This window comes from Lithobates pipiens, unplaced genomic scaffold, assembly GCF_037356315.1.
Source record: "Lithobates pipiens isolate NorthernLeopardFrog02 unplaced genomic scaffold, aLitPip1_a1.2 Scaffold_127, whole genome shotgun sequence".
In the NCBI taxonomy this organism is placed as follows: Eukaryota; Metazoa; Chordata; class Amphibia; order Anura; family Ranidae; genus Lithobates; species Lithobates pipiens.
In genome coordinates, this window is record NW_027507715.1 from 21,382 (window position 1) to 45,997 (window position 24,616).

The 24,616-nt window shown below is 44.9% G+C and overlaps 1 protein-coding gene across 1 annotated transcript in view; it reads right to left on the reverse strand.

Moving 5' to 3' along the window:
• Window positions 1-24,616, reverse strand: part of PRIMA1 (proline rich membrane anchor 1) — a 104,385-nt gene that overhangs the window by 20,661 nt on the left and 59,108 nt on the right. Inside the window, exon 4 of the mRNA XM_077474760.1 lies at window positions 4,620-4,731. Coding sequence (XP_077330886.1) covers window positions 4,620-4,731 — 112 coding nt within the window. The remainder of the gene's footprint in view (window positions 1-4,619; window positions 4,732-24,616) is intronic.

The following is a 24,616-nucleotide window of genomic DNA, read 5'->3' on the forward strand; positions in this document are numbered from 1 at the left end:
GGAACACTACACCCCCCCAACATGTCCCACCACTGGTCACCATCATCATACAATTCTATTACACTCTATACATAGAACACTACACCCCCCAACATGACCGACCACCGGACACCATCATAATACAATTCTATTACACTCTATACATGGAACACTACACCCCCCAACATGTCCCACCACTGGTCACCATCATCATACAATTCTATTACACTCTATACATAGAACACTACACCCCCCAACATGACCGACCACCGGACACCATCATAATACAATTCTATTACACTCTATACATAGAACACTACACCCCCCAACATGTCCACCACTGATCACCATCATCATACAATTCTATTACACTCTATACATAGAACACTACACCCCCCAACATGACCCATCACTGGTCACCATCATCATACAATTCTATTACACTCTATACATAGAACACTACACCCCCCAACATGACCCATCACTGGTCACCATCATCATACAATTCTATTACACTCTATACATAGAACACTACACCCCCCAACATGTCCACCACTGATCACCATCATCATACAATTCTATTACACTCTATACATAGAACACTACACCCCCCCAACATGTCCCACCACTGGTCACCATCATCATACAATTCTATTACACTCTATACATAGAACACTACACCCCCCAACATGTCCACCACTGATCACCATCATAATACAATTCTATTACACTCTATACATGGAACACTACACCCCCCCAACATGTCCCACCACTGGTCACCATCATCATACAATTCTATTACACTCTATACATAGAACACTACACCCCCCAACATGTCCCACCACCGATCACCATCATCATACAATTCTATTACACTCCATACATAGAACACTACACCCCCCAACATGACCCACCACTGATCACCATCATCATACAATTCTATTACACTCTATACATAGAACACTACACCCCCCAACATGTCCCACCACTGATCACCATCATCATACAATTCTATTACACTCTATACATAGAACACTACACCCCCCAACATGTCCACCACTGGTCACCACCATAATACAATTATATTACACTCTATACATAGAACACTACACCTCCCAACATGTCCACCACTGATCACCATCATCATACAATTCTATTACACTCCATACATAGAACACTACACCCCCCAACATGTCCACCACTGATCACCATCATTCCACTCTATAAATACTGTAGAAACATCATGACTTTTGCCACGTTGTAGACTTACAACAAAGCAATGTATCGGGATGTCACCTGGAGAGAATAATTGTTTATAGCAGAGATCAGAGAGCTGGGTTTGCCTGACGTCAGCCGGCCCTGTTTGTAATCCATCCTTGAATGTCAGTTTCCTGGATCTGATGCTAAATCTAAATAAACACGGCTTAATTTTCCCATCTGTGATTTTCTCCGGTTTAAAAATATCCTCGGCCATTCGTGAACTTTTCTCACTGCGGAGAGAAGCTGGCTTTTGTTACACGCTGTCAAACTCATTTCTGTGTCACCAAAACAAAACAGGAAATCGCATGAAACGAAGGACAAACTTCAGGCGCTCGGCATGTGAAAGGGGTTTAGAGAACTTCTGCAGCCGTGCTAAAGTCAGAAAGTCCCATCAGTTTACCCGTTTGGCCCAAATGACACCAATGCATTTCACCAGAATGGAGACATTTTTGATGAAAACTTCTCATTTTGGGGAAAATAAAAGCTGTCAAATCAGAGGTATCAACTGGTATTGAATATGGGGGTGCGGCCATCCAGACTTTCAACTATATGCTTCCTGATGCATGCAGGGTGAGCACCAACGGCGGCCTGTCAATTAGGGGCGCCCAAGCGCCACCCCCTCTATCCAGGCCACCCCCTATATGGGGGACACTAGGAATCTTCTCCACTGGAAATCATGTGGGGGGGGGGGTGCACTATGAACCTTCTCCACTGGAAATCATGGGGGAGGGGGGGGGCACTAAGAACCTTCTCCACTGGAAATCACAAGAGGAACTAGGAATCTATTCCACTGGAAATCATGGGGAACCTTAGGAACCTTCTTCACTGGAAATTACAAGGGACCCTAGGAAGCTTCTCTGCAGGAAATCGTGGGGGGACACTAGGAACCTTCTTCACTGGAAATCACAGGGGACACTGGAAACCTTTTTATACTGGAAATCATGGGGGTCACTAGGAGACTTCTTCACTGGAAATCATGGGGGTCACTAGAAACCTTTTCCACTGGACATCATAGGGAATTCTAGTTATCTTCTCTACTGGAAATCACTAGGGGACACTAGGAACCTTACTGCCCCGGAAATCATGGAGGAAACTAGGAACCTTCTCCACTGGAAATACCAAGGAACAGTAGGAACCTTCTCCAGGGGAAATCACAGGGAATACTAGAAACCTTCTCCATGGAAAATCACAGGGAACACTAAACCTTCACCACTGGAAATTTCAAGGAATACTAGGAACCTTCTCCATGGGAAATCACAGGGGACACTAGGAGCCTTCTCCATGGGAAATCACAGGGAACACTAGGAGCCTTCTCCACTGAAAATTACAAGAGAAACTAGGAATCTCTTCCACTGGAAATCATAGGGAACATTAGGAACCTTCTCCACTGGAAATTTACAAGGTACACTAGGAAGCTTCACTGCAGGAAATCATGGGGGGACACTAGGAACCTTCTCCACTGGAAATCACAGGGGACACTGAAAACCTTTTCCACTGGACATCATAGGGAATTCTAGCAATCTACTCTACTGGAAATCACCAGGGGACACTAGGAACCTTCTCCCCTGGAAATCGTGAAGGAAACTAGGAACTTTCTCCACTGGAAATAATGGGGGGCACTGAGAACCTTCTACACTAGAAATCACAAGAGACACTAGGAATCTCTTCCACTGGAAATCTTGGAGGAAACTAGGAACCTTCTCCACTGAAAATCATGGGGACCATTAGGAACCTTCTCCAGTGGAAATTACAAGGGACCTTAGGAAGCTTCTCCACAGAAAATCATGGGGGGACACTAGGAACCTTCTCCACTGGAAATCAAAGGGGACACTGGAAACAATTTTCACTGGAAATCATGGGGGTCACTAGAAACCTTTTCCACTGGACATCATAGGGAATTCTAGCAATCTTCTCTACTGGAAATCACTAGGGGACACTAGGAACCGTCTCCACTGGAAATCATGGAGGAAACTAGGAACCTTCTCCACTGGAAATTCCAAGGAACACTAGGAACCTTCTCCAGGGGAAATCACAGGGAACACTAGAACCTTCTCCACAGGAAATCACAGGGAACACTAGGAACCTTCTCCATGGGAAATCACAGGGAACACTAGAACCTTCTCCACAGGAAATCACAGGGAACACTAGGAACCTTCTCCGTGGGAAATCACAGGGAACACTAGGAACCTTCTCCGTGGGAAATCACAGGGAACACTAGGAACCTTCTCCGTGGGAAATCACAGGGAACACTAGGAACCTTCTCCACAGGAAATAATGGGGGGCACTGAGAACCTTCTACACTAGAAATCACAAGGGACACTAGGAATCTCTTCCACTGGAAATCATGGGAAACGCTAGGAACCTTCTCCACTGTAAATCACAAACTTCTTTGAAGTTCACGGAAACCCAGGGCAGTCCGGCACATCCCTAACAGTTATTGGTGTTTCAACGTTAAAATAAGACCGGAAGATCCATACTAGGGTCTTCGGGTCTGGTGTGAATTTTCAAGGGAACCCCATGCCAAAAAAGTAAAAAAAAAAGGCAGTTCCCACCAAAATCCATACCAGACCCTTATCTGAGCATGCAGCCCAGCAGTTAAGGAAAGGGAGGGGACAAGTAAGTGCCCCACTCCCCCCCCCGAACCATACTAGGCCACATACCCTCAATATGGTGAGGGGGGGGGTGATTTGGGGCAGAGAGAGCTCTGCCACCTCCCCAAAACACCTTGTCTGGTGGTTATGGGGGTCTGCAGGCGGGGGGCTTATTGGAATCTGGAGACCCCCAGATTCCAGTCCCCCCCCTGTGAATGACTATTGGGTACTAATTCACATGGGTGGGGGGGCGGGATCTGGGGGCCCACTTGTTAAAGACCCGAAGATCCAAAGGGCCTGGGTATGGATGGGGGTGGGGGACCCCATGCTGTTTTTTTTTTTCTTTATTTTCTTTTTTTTTTTCACAAGTCGCAGACAAGTCACACGTTTATCATGCAGAAGCAATTTTATGTGACTTTTGAGGGTCAACTTTGAAGTCTATGGCGTCCAAGTTGCATGAAAGTCGGACCAAAGTAGTGCAGGAACTACGTTAGAGCCGCTCCGACTTTTAAGTCGCACAGATTTGACCGGTACTCTTTGGGAAGCGTGGGTTGAGACTTGTCCAAAGTCGCATGACAAGTCACACAAAATGGGAATGGGGTTAAAAATCAGTTTTTTTTTTTTCCATTAAAGTGCCTGTCTTCTATTACCAAGTCTTTGTCATGACTTTGTTTTATTATACATACAGAATTACAAGAATAAAGAATAATAAAAGATACAATAACAATGCAATAAAGAACAATACAAATAATGAAGGCTCCGTTGCGATGATCCAGAAAGCGGACTCACCTTTTTATTGCTTTGTAGCAGAGAATAACCACTATAAAGAGGACTACAGCCGCCAGGACGATGAGCAGGAAATGCCACCACGTCTCCTCTACGCAGCATGCCGGGATTGTAACTGCAAAAAAAAAAAAAAAAAAAAAAATTGACCAATCAGTAAGAGGGCTCTGAGTTGCCCCACCCCCAAGGAATCAGCAGCTAGCATGCATCAGTTCTTCTGACCCCTGATGACTGCGATCTGCATAACCTGGGCATGGAGGAATCGCATACAGATCACCTTGAGCTTTAATCAACCATCCTTTATACGCTTCCTAAAATATATCTCTAGTTTTAAAAAAGGCCCCGTTCATACCACATGGGTGCAACTGAACGCACTTCCTACATGTCACCTGTAGGGTGGCTTATTAATTTCCATAGGGTGCCCTACATGTGAGAAACATGGAAAAGAAGTTGACCCTGATCCAGCCAAAGACGTTTCCAGATACTATAGTGAGGTGGGACCTGGGAACCCTGGATGGATTGCCAGGACCAGGTCTCGTTGGGTGGCTGTAGGACCGGAGTTGTCTTGAGGAGCTGTGACAGGAAGCTCTGGATACCTATCTTGTGTCTGTCATCTCTTCCACGGATAAGATGATTCGGCTGAGATGCCTCCACCAGATGTACTACACACCGGCGAGACTGTTTTGAATGCACAAGAGAGACTCTGCAGTGTGTCACGAATGTATGGGGGGGGAGGAAGGAACTTTTATCCACATGGTATGGGAATGCCCTAGGATACCCCATGCCCCAGTAGATGACTTTGAGGTCGAAACGCGTAGGGCCTGCATTTTTCTGCTCCCCGCATTGCTATTTTTGTTTTTATTTATCACGTGGTTTTTATGGATTATTAATTCCAATTTTTAAATTTGATTATTTTCAATAAACCGTTACTGGTTGTATTTTACCATGCAAGGTGTTTTTTTTAATGCTTTGTCCTCCCCATGGTGAATCCCTACGAGATACCTGGTGTCAACTTCCACAGCTATCCACGGCTCAGAAAGTCCATCTACTTCTTCCAAATTGGAGACTACTAGGAATTCTGAGGGGAACCACCATCCATCCGACTGGTTGCATCTGGGTGTGCCATTGTAGCCCCCCCCCCCACAAGCCCTTATGACACACTACTATAGGGTGGATGTGTCCAACTCATCTGGTAAGAGTATCCACCTTCTTTAAATTGTCTTACAATCCGTTCTCAAGAGGTTTTGAGGTCTGAGGAGGTTGAGTCATTTTTCCAGGAATGCCATCTGACAACTTCAGAAGTCCCAAACACACCACTTTGAAGTCCTTGGAGATTGACTTTGAGATTGTCTATACCCCACTTTTGACTAGGCTTGGTATTATGATGCTATGGACTGGTGGTGGGGCTAGGCTTGGTATTATGATGCTATGGACTGGTGGTGGGACTAGGCTTGGTATTATGATGCTATGGACTGGCGGTGGGACTAGGCTTGGTATTATGATGCTATGGACTGGCGGTGGGACTAGGCTTGGTATTATGATGCTATGGACTGGCGGTGGGACTAGGCTTGGTATTATGATGCTATGGACTGGTGGTGGGACTAGGCTTGGTATTATGATGCTATGGACTGGTGGTGGGACTAGGCTTGGTATTATGATGCTATGGACTCGCGGTGGGACTAGATTTGGTATTATGATGCTATGGACTGGCGGTGGGACTAGGCTTGGTATTATGATGCTATGGACTGGCGGTGGGACTAGGCTTGGTATTATGATGCTATGGACTGGCGGTGGGACTAGGCTTGGTATTATGATGCTATGGACTGGTGGTGGGACTAGGCTTGGTATTATGATGCTATGGACTCGCGGTGGGACTAGATTTGGTATTATGATGCTATGGACTGGTGGTGGGACTAGGCTTGGTATTATGCGGCTATGGACTGGTGGGGTGACTAGGTTTGGTATTATGCTGCTATGGACTGGCGGTGGGACTAGGCTTGGTATTATGATGCTATGGACTGGCGGTGGGACTAGGCTTGGTATTATGATGCTATGGACTGGCGGTGGGACTAGGCTTGGTATTATGATGCTATGGACTGGCGGTGGGACTAGGCTTGGTATTATGATGCTATGGACTGGCGGTGGGACTAGACTTGGTATTATGATTCTATGGACTGGTGGTGGGACTAGGCTTGGTATTATGATGCTATGGACTGGCGGTGGGACTAGGCTTGGTATTATGATGCTATGGACTGGTGGTGGGACTAGGCTTGGTATTATGATGCTATGGACTGGCGGTGGGACTAGGCTTGGTATTATGATGCTATGGACTGGCAGTGGGACTAGGCTTGGTATTATGATGCTATGGACTGGTGGTGGGACTAGGCTTGGTATTATGATGCTATGGACTGGTGGTGGGACTAGATTTGGTATTATGATGCTATGGACTGGCGGTGGGACTAGGCTTGGTATTATGTGGCTATGGACTGGTGGGGTGACTAGGTTTGGTATTATGATTCTATGGACTGGTTATTTACATAGGTGCCTTTAAGCGCTGCACTTATATATGTTCCTTAAACAATGACCAATTTTTGACTCTCAGATAAGTTCCCAGGGACACCACTGATCTTTTTGGCTATCTGTAGGGGGGGAAATTCTTCCCCAAGACCACAGATGTAAGAAGCACTCTTCCACTGACCATCCCACTGATGTATCGTGAGTTGTAGATATAGAAATTTTCAACAGGGGTTCCCTGAGACCGAAAAAGGTTATTTCAAGGGTTCCTCCGTGTTGAAGAGGTTGAGGAAGTCTGGTCTAGGGTAACCGAATTTATATCCAGATAACTTTGACCTTCCTAATATAGACTCTCCCTTACGTTGCCTCCTGGGTGTCTTTGACCAAGAGAAGGTAGACGTATATCTACTAAGTTGTTCCTCAGGATTTTATATTTTGGAGTGCGAAAACGTATAGCTGGTCGATGGATCTGTGCAGAAGAGCTGACAGTGGGGGTAAAGGTAGTGAATGCGGATGGACTTTCATACCGGATGACGTATGAGGCCAGGGGAGTTCCCAAGAAGTTCAGGAACGGTATGGTTTAGGTGGGTTGACTCAAAGAATAGACTGGAGGAAGATGGGGCTCAGCCAACCTTAGGAGCAAGCTCCAGCTGGCGAGGTTTCACCAGAGGGTGAGGGTATGGGTACAATGCACTGACAATGATGAGGATGAAGGGTGCTTTACACTATATCCCATTGCCCATGGTTCAAAGTTACAACGTTGAGTAGCCTGAAGGGGGTCCTGACCCTTATCGGACTTAAGAGGTCCTGTCATGCTTTATTTTTCTATTACAAGGGATATAATATATAATATAAGGATATATACACTTGCAAGGGGAATAAAAGTGAATTTTTTTTAAAAACAGTGTAAAAATAAAATCTAAAAAGGTCAAATTAATAAGTAAAGAAAAAAATATATATTTTTTTTAAAATGCGCATGCTCAGATTCAAAAATTCTAAATTCAAAACTCGCGCATGCTCAGATTCAACTTTGAGACGGAAGCTATTGGCTACTGGGTATTGAACTTGCTTTTTCTAGTCCCGTCGTAGGCGTTGTACGTCATCGCGTGGTCGAAATTTGGTGTGACCGTGTGTAGGCAAGAGGGCTTGAGCGAAATCCCGTCGGAATTCTGTCGGGAAAACCATCAGAGCTTTTTCCGAACCAAAACTCCGCTCGTGTGTACGCGGCATTAGAGTCTGCAAAAGACTTGAGACCGGGGCGGAGGTTCACCTTCCAGCAGGACAACGACCCGAAACATCCAGCCAGAGCTACAATGGAATGGTTTAGATCAAAGCATATTCATGTGTTAGAATGGCCCAGTCACAGTCCAGACCTAAATCCCATTGAGAATCTGTGGCAAGACTTGAAAATTGCTGATCACAGACGCTCTCCATCCAATCTGACAGAGCTTGAGATATTTTACAAAGAAGAAGAATGGGCAGAAATGTCCCTCTCTAGATGGGCAAAGCTGTTAGAGACACCCCCAAAAAGACTTGTAGAGAAAGGGGGTTCTACAAAGTATTGACTCCGGGGGGCGCCATACAAATGCCCCTCCACTTCACAATTATGTGACACTTTGTGTTTGTCCATCACATAAAATCCCAATAGAATACATTTACGTTTTTGGTTGTAACAGGAAAGGATTTTTTTTTAAATTTTTTCCGACAATCCGAGCGCGATCTGGGAAAAGTTGGCGTTTTAGGGTGGGGGAGTCGTAAAGTGGAGATACACTTAGAGTTAGGGTTAAAGTTCATAGGTCAAAGGTTAGTTGGGGTTAGGGTAATGCCACGTACACACGATCAGACAATCCGCCGGACTTTGCAACAGAGGTCCGTCGGACTTTACGAATGAGCGGACTGACTTGCCCACACACGCCCGGACTTTTCCGGCGCCCCGGGGAATGCTGGGAATGTGGCATCATAAGGGGCGGGGTCACCATGTGACATCACCCCTTATGCCTATAGAAGTCACCACGCAACGCGTCCCTGGCATTATGGCCGGAGAGAGCGTCGTGTCAACATCGGAAAAATAAGGAAGAAGAAGGCGGGGGCGACAGCGACAGCAGACCGGGCCACCGCTAGTAGAGCTGGAAGAAGATAGCGGAGGCCCGGCAGAAGAACCATAGAGCGGGACAAGACCCCCGAAGTCTGAAGAAGACCCCCGGATGGAAGCGACGACAATGGAGAAAGCTGGGCTCCTGCGCTAGTAAAAGAGCTGTAAAAGAGCAGAAGATAGCTGAGGAGCCCGGCGAGAAGACCCCCAAAGTCGGAAGAAGACCCCCGGAGCTGTCTAATAAACCACTTTAAGAACCTGTTAACACTTTTTTCCCCAGGTGAATGGCATAGGGGTACCATGTACCCCATACTCATTCACATAGGGTGGGGGGCCGGGATCTGGGGGGGCCCCCTTATTAAAGGGGGCTCCCGGATTCCGATAAGCCCCCCCCCCCGCCCGCAGACCCCGGCAACCAATGGCCAGGGTTGTCGGGAAGAGGCCCTTGTCCTCATCAACATGGGGACAACGTGCTTTGGGGTGGGGGGGAGCCTAAAGAACCCACCCCCCATGTTGAGGGCACGCGGCCTAGAATGGTTCAGGAGGGGCGCTCGCTCGTCCCCACCCCCTTTCCTGACCGGCCGGGCTGCGTGCTCGGATAAGGGTCTGGTATGGACTTCGGGGGGAACCCCAAGTCATTTTGAGGAGTTCCTTGTTTATCCCATGGGGGGGTAGGGGGGAGGTTGGGGGGTCCTGAGTTGTGTTTTATTTTTTATTCTCGCTGATCGTTTTCAGGTGTGCAATCGCTCACAGACCCGCCACCAATCACGGACTTGGCGGTCATGTCTCATTGCTTCTACTACTTGCAGATGTCTAATCCCTTCCAGACCTTCAATAAAATTCTAGTTTAGTGTTATTAACCGCTTCAGCCCCCCCGGGGAAGGATTTTACCCCCCCCTTCCTGACCAGAGCACTTTTTTTCGGCGCTGCTTTGCTGTAACCACTTAAGCCTCTTTTTCAGACTCAGGTTTTTTTTTTTTTTTTTGCTGGAAAATTACTTAGAACCCCCCAAACATTATATATTGTTTTTTTTTTTTTCCCCCTAACACCCTAGAGAATAAAATGGCGGTCGTTGCAATTACTTTTTTTTCACGCCGTATTTGCGCAGCGGTCTTACAAGCGCATTCACTTTTTTTAATTAAAAAAATAAGAAGACAGTAAAATTTAACCCATATTGTGAAAGATAATGTTACGCCAAGTAAATTGATACCCGACACGTCACGCTTCAAAATTGCGCCCCCCCCCCCGCTCGTGGAATGGTGTCAAAGCGTTTACCCTCAAAAAACTCCATAGGCGACGTTTAAAAAAAAAAAGAAATCTACAGGTTGCATGTTTTGCGTTACAGAGGTGGTCTGGGGCTAGAAGTATCGCACTCGCTCCACCGATCGCGGCGATACCTCACATGGGAGGTTTGACCGCCGTTTTCATACGCGGGAAGTGCTCACGTATGCGTTCACTTCTGCGCACGAGCGCGTCGGGACTCACTGTTTTAAAAAAAAAAAAAAACAGTTTTTTTCTTATTTATTTGTACACTGTTTAAAAAATAAAAAATATAGCTTTTTTTTTTTCTTTTCAAAAGACTAAAAATAAAATAAAAAAAAAATTTCTTCTACAAGGGATGTTTACATTCCTCAAGGAATGTAAACATCCCTTGTAGAAGAAAAAAAAATTCTTATTTTATTTTATTTTTACACTGTCTTTTGAAAAGAAAAAAAAAAAAAAAAAGCAATATTTTTTATTTTTTGATATAAAAAATATCCCCCCAAAAATATATAAAAAAAACAAATTTCTTTCCGTTTAGGTCGATATGTATTCTTGTACGTATTTTTTGTTACAAAAATGAATCTCAATAAGCGTACATTGATGATTGGTTTTGCGCAAAAGTTATCGCGTGTACAAAATAGGGGATAGGTTTATGGCGTTTTTATACATTTTTTTTTAATGGCGGCGATTTTTATCGGGACTGCGACATTGCGGCAGACAGATCGGACACTTTTCACACTACAGGGGGTCCCCGGGTTACGAACCCCCCGTTAGGGGCTTTCCTCCTGTTTGTAATCCGGAAATGTTCGCAAGTCGGCCGAGCATGCGCAGAATGGCAATTACGGACATTTACGATGGCGTTTGGCGAATTGCACGGCAAATTACGGACATTTTTCGGCGTTTTCCGAGGCTCCGTTTGGCTACGACAATTACGGACATCGCCGACGTTCCTACGAATGGCGTTTGGTGCATGCGCGGCAAATGAAGGACATTTCCGACATTTTCTGAGGCTGCGTCTTGCCGCGCATGCGCAGAACGACACTTACGGACATTTCCGATGTTCTGTCGAAATGCTGTACAGTGAATTACGGACATTTCCGACACTTTCCGAGGCTTTTTTTTTATTTATTTTTTTGTGATATAAATTTATTAATTAAATTATTAAATTAAAAGTCAGAAATCTTTTTAAAAAAAAAAACAATATTTTTTACTTGTTGCTATAAAACATATCCAATTCAAAAAAAAAAATTCTTTATAAATTTTGTCCAAAATTTATTCTTTGATTAAAAAAAAAAAATCCCTTTTATCCCCCCGAACTGGAAAAACCGGCAACCCCCAACTATTAGTTGCCGACTCCATGAAGTAGAAGAAATCAATAAGATGGAAGCTGATACTTTTTTTATTTTATTTTTTCACCCCCCTCCCCCTCCATTCCATTTTCTTTCTCTTTCTAACTTTTTCTATTCTCTCTTTCACTCTCATTTTCTTTCTACCTTAAAAAAAAAATAGTTGGGAATGGACGGCTCCGGAATTTTCGCTGTAAAGTTTACTTATTCGTCTCGATGCCAAAAGCAAATACTTACTTGATTTTTTTTTTTTTTCCAACACTGAAATTGGCAGTTGTTTTGCCATTCCCTGGCATTAACTAAACAAAATATTTAAAAAATATATATAAAAAATCCCAATAAGTGTATAATGATGTTTTGGATCTGCCATTTCCTGGCATTAAATAAAACAAAATATTTGTAAAAAATAAATAAATAAAACTCCCAATAAGTGTATATTGATGTTTTGGATCTGCCATTCTCTGGCATTAACTAAACAAAATATAGGGATTTTTTTTTTTTTTTTTTTTAGTATTTTGTTTAGTTAATGCCAGAGAATGGCAGATCCAAAACATCAATATACACTTATTGGGATTTTTATGTATTTCTTTTTTACAAATATTTTATTTATTTAATGGCAGGGAATGGCAGATATCCAAAACACCAATATACACTTATAGGGATTTTATTTTATTTTTTTAATAAGTGTATATTGATGTTTTGGATATCTGCCATTCCCTGCCATTAAATAAATAAAATATTTGTAAAAAAGAAATACATAAAAATCCCAATAAGTGTATATTGATGTTTTGGATCTGCCATTCCCTGGCATTAAATAAACAAAATATTTGAAAAAAAAAAATCCCAATAAGTGTATATTGATGTTTTTGGATCTGCCATTCTCTGGCATTAAATAAACAAAATATTTGAAAAAATAAATAAATAAATAAAAATCTCAATAGGTGTATATTGATGTTTTTGGATCTGCCATTCTCTGGCATTAAATAAACAAAATATTTGAAAAAATAAATAAATAAATAAAAATCTCAATAGGTGTATATTGATGTTTTGGATCTGCCATTCCCTGGCGTTAAATAAACCAAATATTTGAAAAAAAAATATCCCAATAAGTGTATATTGTTGTTTTTGGATCTGCCAATCCCTGGCATTAAATGAAAAAAAATGAAAAAAAATAAATAAATAAAAATCTCAATAGGTGTGTATTGATGTTTTGGATCTGCCATTCCCTGGCTTTAAATAAAACATATATTTGAAAAAATCCCGATAAATATATAGTGATGTTTTGGATCTGCCATTCTCTGGCATTAAGTAAACTAAATATTTGAAAAAATAAATAAATAAAAATCCCAATAAGTGTATATTGATGTTTTTGGATCTGCCATTCCCTGGCATTAAATAAACAAAATATTTGAAAAAATCAAAAAAATCACAATAAGTGTCTACTGATGACTTGGACCTGCCTCTCCCTGGCGTTAAACAAAATAAATAAAAACAACCCCTCACCCCCCTTTAGAAAATGGGTAGACTCGATGGACCACTCAGTCTTTTTCTGCCATCACTTCTCTATGTTTCAAATTTTTTTTTTCATACAACTAATAGAGGCAAACAGTGACTAATAAAGGGACTGCAATAGTGCGGTGAGCAATCTGACACTAAGGCTCCATTCACACCTGAGCGTAGCGCAGCGACAGATGCTGCACTGCGTTTTAGTTTTAGCTTTTTTTTGTGTTTTTAAAAAAAAAAAAAAAAATTTGTGGAGCATTTTTGGAGCAGCACCATTCATTATTTGAACGGGCCTCCCTCCGCTCCAAAAAGGCTCCAAAGAAGCTCCTATACCAAACCTTGGCACAGAGCCAAGAGCGTTTGGCATTGCGATTTTTGCCTCGATTTTAGGGGCGTTTTGTCGCTCGACCATCGCGGGGAAAAATTGCCATTAAGTGTCAGTTAGTGTCAGATTTTCAGACGCAATGTCGTAAGACCAGCTTTAAGTCGCTGACCGCCACCATTACTAGTATAAAAAAAAAAAAATGTCAGTTCTATACTTGAATTGTAGTGTAACTGTACTGTCTGCCCTCTTGCTGAGCAAACTTTTGGCGCTATATAAATCCTGTGTAGTAGTAATAATAATAATAATAATAATAATATATGCTGTGACGGGAGTCACTTTGGATGGGGGGGTCCCGTGGAACCCAGAATCCGTTGGAGAGGTTGGGAAACTCTTGTTTCAGCTCCCCATGCACTTCCTATGTCTTAGTTACCCTGTGTCTATTAGGGGCACAGGGTGACCGAGAACCCCAGTCTGTGATCTGTACTGACTCACTGTACAACCGCACTGGAATATGGTGTGTGTGTGTGTGTCTGTGTATATATATGTGTGTGTATGTGTGTATATATATATATATATATATATATATATATATATATATATATATATATATATATATATATATATATATATGTATATGTATGTATGTTTGTTTGTATGTATGTGTGTGTGTATATATATATATATATATATATATATATATATATATATATATATATATATATATATATATATACACATACAGGGCAGGACTTACCATTGGGCTTGACTGGGCTCAAGCCCATGGGCCCCGCCCAATAGGGGGCCCCGCCGAGATACATAGCCGAGTGTACTCCGCTCAGCTCCGCTCACAGTCTCACCCAGTCCCAACCTGACTGTGAGCTGAGCTGAGTACACTACTCTCGGCTCCACTCGGGACTGCGAGAGGACACCAGAGCGCCGGGAGGACCTGAGAGGCGACGAGAGGACCCGAGAGCCGCCGAGAGGATCCGGAGAGCCGCCGAGATACACAGGACTCTGTATCTCGGTGGCGCCATTTTTAAACTTCAAGACTGCAATGACAAGGCTGTAAATGACAAGGCTACATTGACAAGGCTGCAAATGGCACTGCCAGGCTGCATTGATGGGCATTTAAATGTACGTTTTTTTTCCCTTAAAATTCCCTCCTAAACTTGGGGTGCATGTTATACGCCCGCGCGAGTTGTACGTCGATAAATACGATAATGTATAGAAGGTAGGGCCCAAAAGTGACTGAAGCCCAGGGGCCCCCACCACCCTAAGTCCTGCCCTGTATGTGTATATATATATATATATATATATATATATATATATATATATATATATATATATATATATATATTGTATATTGTATATTGCCTTATACTATGGTATGCTCTCTGATGGTTTATTTGGGGTGTGGCTGTATTCCATTGTTCTAGTGTGTCTGTCTGGCTTTTGAGAAAAGTATTATGGGATGTGTATGTGTATTTGCTGTGAGGAGAGAGGGGGGAATTCCTCCAACAGCTCTCCCTGCTGACTGGACAGTCTACTCCGGTCTGAAAGCGAAGGGAGGGAGGTGGGGGGGGGGGGGGTTGTCCTGAGTGTTACCTCCTGTGTACCTGTGTTTCAATAAACCGTTCATGTTCAGCAGCCAAAACGAGTACTGCCTAGTTTGTGGTTGCATGCGGTTGGAAGATCTGATATCTGTATTCACTGGAAGGAAGCCGTATTTGCCGAAAGCACTCACGCGGAGTGTGGGACATTTCGTTACATAAACTATAACCAATCCCTATACGCTTATTGGGATTTTTTTCCCCCCCAAAAAAATATGTTGCAGAATACATATTGGTGTAAATTGATGAAGAAATTAGCTTTTTTACATTTTTTTTTATTGGATGTGTATTATAGCAGAAAGTAAAAATTATTATTTTTTTTCTTTCAAAATTGTCGCTCTTTTTTTGTTTATAGCACAAAATAAAAACCGCAGAGGTGATCAAATAACCAACAAAATAAATCTCTATTAGTGGGAAAAAAAATGACATCAATTTTATTTGGGTACAGCGTCGCATGACCACGCAATTGTCGGTTCAAGTGGCGCAGTGCCGTGTCGCAAAAAATGGCCGGGTCATGAATGGGGGGGCAAGTCTTCCGAAGGTCAAGTGGTTATAATGGGGGAAGAAAAAACCCAACACCCCCGCCACCCCCCCCCCCCACACCAAGATTACACAGCACATTAAAGTCACAATTTTTGACATCCCGATGACAGGGAAAAAATGACAAAGGTGTTTTTTTTTTTCTGTCTTTACTCGGTGGCGGGTGCATAGGAATTTATCAATGGAGTGCAAGGATAAGGGGGGGTGGGGGGTGGGGGGACGGTGACCTCTGTCACATCAGCAGATTTATGACGCTCTGATAGTTGCCGCATTACGGAAGATATCGATCGGGTGTTCTGGGCGAAGACAGATTTCATCATGAGTTCCCCCTGCAGAAAATCCCTTCAGCTGCACTGAATCTAATTATTATAAATCACACAGCTACATGCAACAAGCACGCAGACCGCATGAGCCGAGCCGAAACAGCAGGAACCCTCGGGATCAGACCTGTGAGAATGGCGCTTCCCGCCTCTGATATCAAATTGCCACTTTCATAGTATTCCAGGATATATATATATATATATATATATATATATATATATATATATATATATATATATATATATATATATATATAATTTTTTTTTTTTTTTTTTTTTTTACTTGCGTGTATTCTTAGGCGCACGTCTGATAAAGAAAAAGAATTATTATATGTTTTATTAATGATTAAATAAATAAAGTGCTTATATGCTAATGTCGGGTTCTTTAACCACTTTTCCAGGGCAATTTAAATTTTTTACGCACATGTGAAAATCAGCATTTTTATTTTTTTAAACAAATTGATGGCTGTTGCATCTTTTTGTGTCACGAGATCTGTGCACAGACGTTTACTGACCACTAATTTTCAGTCTCGGGTCTCTAACATCCACCAGCTCTGTGATGTCATCATGGAGGAGGGGAAGAGGACTCCAGTGACAACCTGTGAAGGTCTGGTGACCTCCATGCCCAAGAGGGTTAAAGGCAGTGCTGGAAAATAACGGCGGCCACACAGAATATTGACACTTTGGGCCCAGTTTGGACATTTTCACTTAGGGGTGTACTGACTTTTGTTTCCAGCGGTTTCCACATTAATGGCTGTGTGTTGAGTTTTTTTTTTTTTACACTTTGAAATCTTTTTTTCATTGAACTATCACAATGGGCCCGGGTACCCCCTATCATCATGGATGAGGGCAGAAGGCGGGGCTTCCCTTTTTGGTACTGTAAAAGTGATTGAGTGGCCGTAGAGCCACCCGGATCACTTTAAAGATGAGCTCCTGGCTCCACCAGAAAAAAAAAAGTCAGAAGCTACAAATTGTGTCTGCTGACTTTTAATATTAGGGCACTTACCTGTCTATGAATCCAGTGGTATCTTCACTATTGGCGACCCGTCCATAAGGGTTGCCTGGGCGCCCCCTCTATCCCCTGCACCCCCTATATGAATAATGGATAGATTCTTGCTTGCCATGAATCTATCCATGGCTGCCCCGGCCACCCCCTATTCATATGTCCGGCCCCTTTTGGGACGCAGGGCGCTTGAATTACAGCGGGGAGGGGGCAGGGTTTTTTTTTTGAAGCACCTGATAAGAGCCATAGACTCTAATAAGCTTCAAAATAGGGTGGTCTCGGAGCACAGAGAATTGCGTCATGAGCCCACCCAGGTGTTACAACAGCGAATGAACATTCGCTGTTGTAACACGGATCCTCAATCCGGACAATCAGAAGTGGGTCCGAGACCTGTTTTCCAATTGGTCGAAAAGAGAAGACCCCCGATTGGCCGCCGAGGAGGAGGGAGGAAGCGGAAGTCGCCGATGCCCATGGACAGCAGAGGAAGGGAAAGCTGTCGCCGCCACCAAACAAGGGAAGCCACCGGTGAAGCGCTGCATAAATGGGCTAAGTGCAACAGACCCGCTGGCCGACCGACCGACCAACCGTCACTGGTCTTCACCCAAGCTGATTTTTTTTAATCGCCTCTCGGGTGCTGCCGCCGCCATTTTGGATAATGGAAACAGGCAGTGATGCCTTGCGGATCCACAGGATCCTACTGCGCATGCGCGAAGCGTGCTGCTCCTTGTGAACGGCGCTACAGCAGGGGGGAGGAAGAGAGGGGCAGAACTTCTCTCTGTGTTCACCATGGCAAGCTCAGCCGGAAGTGGGAGCGGGTACCTGTCAAAAGCAGGTACCCACTCCACCCTCCCCCCCGAAAGGTGCCAAATGTGGCAGCGGAGGGGGGGGGGGATAGGAAAACAATTGCTCCTCTTTAACAAGACAGCCGCTTGCCTGCTGTAAAAAAAGAGAAAAAGAAGTTGCACGTTGTAATAACCACTTGCGGACAAGACATATTTATAGGTACAGAGGTCAGCAATTGGTTAAATGATAATAACGGGTTTCTTTGCAGAATTGTGTTATCAGAACAAATATTTTGTTCTCCAGATCCTTCAAAAATCTTGCTGTGGAACATAAAGACAGATAGTCTCCTTGTACTGCGGTGGGGTATTTGGAGGTCTTGAGGTTGGTGAAGCAGATGAGGAAAAAGCAGAAATGAACGTCTCTCGTTATTAATGATGTGTTGCTTGTGCAAATTCTTATTTCGTTTGGAAAATGTTGATAGTTTGGCGGATCCTACATGGGAACAAGAGGTCAGATGCTTGGAAATTGCTGCCATTATTAGCAATCTCTGTCCATGAGCTTGAGTTCAGTCCAAACCCAAGTTCATCTAAAGCCAGAAGTTATCCTTCATTGCTGGGCCAATAAACGGTGGACTGGAGATTCCCCCTTCCCGCAGCTGATGTACACTAATGGGTGGGGAAGCTTTGACATCATTGACTTATTATGGGCACATGGCCATGACCCAATAATCATTGACCTAATATGGGCACATGAACATAATCCAATTATCCCCAACCTAATATGGACAAATGGCCATGATGCAATGTTCACTGACCTAATATGGGCACATGGCCATGACCCAATTATCACTGACCTAATATGGGCACATGGCCATGACCCAATTATCACTGACCTAATATGGACACATGGCCATGACCCAATTATCACTGACCTAATATGGACACCTGGCTATGACCCAGAGATTATTGACCTAATATGGGCACATGGCCATAATCCAAATATCACTGACCTACATGAGCACATGGCCATGACACATTGATCACTGACCTAATATGGGCACATGGCCATGACCCAATGATCACTGATATATTATGGGCACATGGCCACGACCCAATGATCACTGACCTAATATGGGCACATGGCCACGACCCAATGATCACTGATCTAATATTGGCACATGGCCACAACCCAATGATCACTGACCTAATATGGGCACATGGCCACGACCCAATGATCACTGATCTAATATGGGCACATGGCCACAACCCAATGATCACTGACCTAATATGGGCACATGGCCATGACCCAATGATCACTGACCTAATATGGACACCTGGCTATGACCCAGTGATTATTGACCTAATATGGGCACATGGCCATAATCCAAAGATCACTGACCTACATGAGCACATGGCCATGACACAATGATCACTGATATAATATGGGCATGACCCAATGATCACTGACCTAATATGGGTACATGGCCATGGCCATGACCCAATGATCACTGACCTAATATGGGCACATGGCCACGACCCAATGATCACTGACCTAATATGGGCACATGGCCGCGACCCAATGATAACTGACCTAATATGGGCACATGGCCATGGCCATGTCCCAATGATCACTGACCTAATATGGGCACATGGCCACGACCCAATGATCACTGACCTAATATGGACACATGGCCACAACCCAATGATCACTGACCTAATATGGACACATGGCCACAACCCAATGATCACTGACCTAATATGGACACATGGCCATGACCCAATGATCACTGACCTAATATGGACACATGGCCATGACCCAATTATCATTGACCTAATATGGGCACATGGCCATGACCCAATGATCCCTGACCTAATATGGACACCTGGCTATGACCCAGCGACTATTGACCTAATATGGGCACATGGCCATAATCCAAAGATCACTAATTTACATGAGCACATGGCCATGACACAATGATCACTGACCTAATATGGGCGCATGGCCATGACCCAGTGATTATTGACCTAACATAGGCACGACCATAATTCTAAGATCACCAACCTACATGGGCACATGGCCATGACCCAATGATCACTGACCTAATATGGACACCTGGCCATGACCGAGAGATTATTAACCTAATATGGGCATATGACCATAATTCTAAGATCACTGACCTACATGGCCACATGGTCATGACCCAATGATGACTGATATAATATGGGCACATGGCCATGACCCAATGATCACTTACCTAATATGGGCACCCAATGATTACTGACATAGGACCCAATGATCACATGGCCATATTAGGTCAATGCCACTCACATAATATGGCCATGTGGCCATATTAAAAAAGTTATGTGATGAGCATCCTTGCTCTTTGTATAGAGTATATCCAGCTGTGGGGCTTAAATTCTCCTTCTGTACATAGCTTCCCAAAAACATCCCAGCACCCGGCCTCAGCACTCCTCTCAAGAGCCCTCAGCCCTGATGTAAGCAGTGGGCTGGCTCTTGGGAGGAGTTATGTAACATTTAAAATGCCTTGATGGCTACGTGTCATTCTGGAGGGGTGGGTGTTTCTAGGCAGGCTGCATTTGCACGCAGACCACCCTAGGTGATGCCCACAGGTGATTCCCGAGCCTCCATGATTAAAGGAACTGAAATCCAATGAATGAAAGCATGGGGGGAGGGGGGGTGGGTCACACACAGCCAGGATGGGGAGGAAAGGTCTAGATCAGGGGTATGCAACCTGGGGCCCTCCAGCTGTTGTGGAACTACATTTCCCATGAGGCATTGCAAGATTGATAATTACTACCAGAGGCATGATGGGACTAGTAGTTCTGCAACAGCTGGAGGACCCCAGGTTGCCTACCCCTGGTCTAGATGATGCTCTATTTGACTCATTATAGCTCCTACTGCACCTTGTGAGAAGCTCGCAGTGTGCAGTGAAGTCAGAGTAAGAAGTTTCAGTCCAGGAGAGGAGCTGGTACACCTGTGTAAGGAAAGTCCGGAGTTCTGCTTTAAAACAAACGTGAGGGTTTTTTTTTTTTTTTCAGTACAATTTCACTTTAATTTCCACAAGGTTATTGTGGTGTTTATTGTGCTTCGGATTTATCCGCCGAATCTAATACCTGGGCCTCTATGCCCTATGTACACAAGAGATAAAAGAAGCAATCTTCCTTGAAATGAAGTACAGACGTCGCCTGCGGGCAGGAGATAGCGTCTTCGCCGACTTAATTACATCCATATCTAAAGACAATCTCTTGTTACTTTATTTATTCGTTATCTTCCTTATACTATCTATGGCTGTGTCATGCTGCCTTACAGAAAGTTTTTTTTGCGATTGTGAACTGTTTCAAAGATTCGGGGGGCAAATTTAAAAACATTCTCCCTCGGTAGGCCGGGGCACTCGCCCAGAGCGTTTCCGAGAACTTAGAAACATCCAACTGCAAATGTTAAAGGGGATCCTAAAGTTTAGATCCTCAAACCTGGATGTCAGTTGTGCGTTGGTGGTGTGGCAGTCAGCCAATGGAGGCGAGGGCGTGAAATCCTCCACTGGAAGGTCTTTGATAGAGACGGTTATTGGCAAAACCATGGTGAATGGTTGGTGGTACGATAATTTGGCCTCCTAATAAATGTAGATGCTACATGGCGGCTCTGTCATGCCTCCGGGTGTTTTGTAGCTGGAGTCTCACAGGTTGAGTCACCCGCTGGCCACTTTTATCTTTTTTAAACCTGGATAAACATGCAACCTGATTGTGAAATCTCACAGTATGTAAATGCAAGGGTCTGTGTTACCGCAAAGCCCCCTTAAGAGTGATGGGACCTCATTGGAGGCACGAAGTCTAAGCAGCAGCTGGTCTGCGCCAGAGCTTCTGATGGTGGAGATGGGCCAAATTGTTCCTGGAGCTCTAAGATGCAGGTTGGGACCAGATTGTGATGCTTAGGATCACCCCGGCGGTTGACCGAGTATAGGAATGCTACGGTATGGAGCTGGCAAACCAGGGATTGGCAAGAGAATAGACAGGTCCAGGCAGTGGTACAGTCAGGTGGCAAACAAAAGAGTAGTCAGGTCCAGGCAGGGGTCAAGGCAAGTGGCAATTAAAAGAGCATTCAGATCCAGGATGGGGGTCAAGACAGGTGGCAATTAAGAGAGCAGTCAGTCTGTCAAGAAGGTCAGCTTGGTCATCCGACTGCCCCCGGAGGTTCGGGCCGTAAAGCGGGAGCGCGCGCGGGCGCGTGGCGTGACAGCTCTTGGCGCCAAAGGGGTTATTTAAAGGGACCTGTTACCTTGCCTCCTTGCTGTCCGGTCTACAGCGTTCCTGTCTGATTCTCGTTTACTCCTGTGACCCGGCTTACCCTGACGACTACTTGCTTGCTGCCTGCCCACGACCTCGGCTTGTCTGACGATTCTTCTGCCTGCTGATTCGGTACCTATCTGCCTGCCCGTTCCTGACCCAGCCTGTCCACGACTTCGTCCTGCCTGCTGTTCTTCTGCGGTTCCAGCCTTTCAGTATCCTGCTCTACCTGCTTGTGGGCCTGCTGTGAGAGCCGTACTACAGGACACCTTCCCCGCTGCCTCAGCGTGTGCATCTTCCGCAGTTCCCACTTCCTGCTGATCCCTGTTCCTGTCACATCTGCTCCTCTTCAGTACCCGGACCCGGATCAGCCCCGTCACCAGTGTCCTGCTTGGCACTTGTGCCCCTTCCGCGCTCTCGAGCCTCTGTCTCCTCTACCAGGAGTTCCTAAGCCGGAGGAATACGAGTTGGCGCTCCCAGAATCCGTGGGCTCAACCACCAGGTACGTGGCACAGTCCAGGAAGGAGTCAAGGCAGGTGTCAGTCAAGAGAGTAGTCAGTTCAGGGATGGGTTTGAGGTAAGTGACAATTAAATAAGTAGTCAGGTCCCGGCAGCTGGCAATCAAGAGAGCACTCAAGTCCAGGTAGAAGTTAAGGCAGGCAGCAATCAAGGGAGTACTCAGGTTTAGGTAGGCAGCAAACAAGGCAGTAGCCAGGTCCAGGCAGGGGTTGAGCCAGGGGGCCATCAAGAGAGTAATCAGGTCAAGACATAGGTTAAGGCATGTGGCAAATGAAACAGCAGCCAGGTCCAGGGAGGGGTTGAACCAGGTGGCAAAGAAAACGGTAGTCAGGTCCAGCCAGGGGTCAAAGCAGGTGGCAATCAAGGGAGCAGTCAGGCCCAGGCAGAAGTCAAGGCAAGCAGCAATAAAGAAAGTACTCAGGTCCAGGCAAGGGGTTGAGACAAGCAGAAAACAAGGCAGTGGTCAGGTTGAGGCAGGAGTTGAGCCAAGTGGCAATCAAGAGAGTAGTCAGGTCCAGACAGAGGTTTAGGCAGGTGGCAAACAAAACAGTAGTCAGGCCCAGGGAGAGGTTGAACCAGGTGGCAAACAAAAGAGTAGTCAGGTCCAGCCAGGGGTCAAGGCAAGTGGCAAACAAGAAAGCAGTCAGGTCCAGGAAAGGGCTGAACCAGGTCACAAACACAAACGTAGTCAGGTGCAGCCAGGGGTCAAGGCAGGTGGCAATCAAGGTAGTAGTCAATTGGGATGGGCCGAATGGGGGGTCCCCTCAGTCTACCTGTAAAGTGGCAGATCTGTACCATGTCTAGAATCTGCTGCAGCAATAATTGCATTTATAAAGTCAAAACAATGAAATTTTCCCTGCAAAGCTGCCTTTATTTTGCTCAGCAACAGCTGAGGAACCGGTGTGTATGATGAGGCCACAATGTAGTCCACCGGGAACAAGATTCAAGATTTTTTGGATACATTCCGGTGTCACTTTGACTTTGTATAGAAGTAGCGGGTGTGTAAAAATTGGTCTTTGTGTGTCGGTGGAGCCTTCCCACCATAACCCTATAGAGGTAATCTTGATGAAAGCAAGAATTGGCCTTGCTGGAAAAAATTGCAATGATATGCATCTATCAAACAGGTGCAGAAAAATGACTCTTTGGGTGTCGGGGGCGCCGTAACCCTATAGACGTGTTCTTGAAGGCAAAAAATTGCAATGATATGCATATGGTTGGCGTTTTTGCCATGTTTGATGTGCCCGAGACACAGTTTGCAGATAGCGACAGTGCGATCTGCTGCAGATGTGCTGAAAAGGGCCCAGACAGCTGAGCTTTGGGGAGTGGGCCAGGAGATAACAGCTGCAGAATGTGGGGAGGCTGCTCTCTACTCTTTCTTGATGTCGGCCTCCTTGGGGTTGTGCCGCCTCACCTTCAGTTTCCTCCTCTGCTCTATCTGGCACCCAAGTCGCATCAGTGACCTCATCATCATCATCTCCATCTCCTCCATCTTCATCATCACCACTGGAGAAAACCTGGCAATACGCTGCGGCTTGGGGAACATGAATGCCAATTTTGTCTACCAGTGTTCTCCTCTCTCTCTAGGCCCATGTTCCTGTCATCCTCATCCTCGGAACCAACATCTGAATCCAGTAATGGCTGGGCATCATCAAGGAGCAAGTGCCTGATGCTGTGGTCAAATAACTCCTTAATGGCTGACGTTGGGGCTATGGCAGGAATAGATGTAGACAAGGAGGCAGGTTTATCCACTCTGGCAACTGCAGGGGACTGCATACTTGTCTCTGCTTGCGTAACAGAGGATGAGGATGAGGAGGAGGATGAGGAAGGTTTAGTAAGCCAGTCCACCACCTCCTCTGCATGCTGTAGCTGTATAGCATGGGCAAA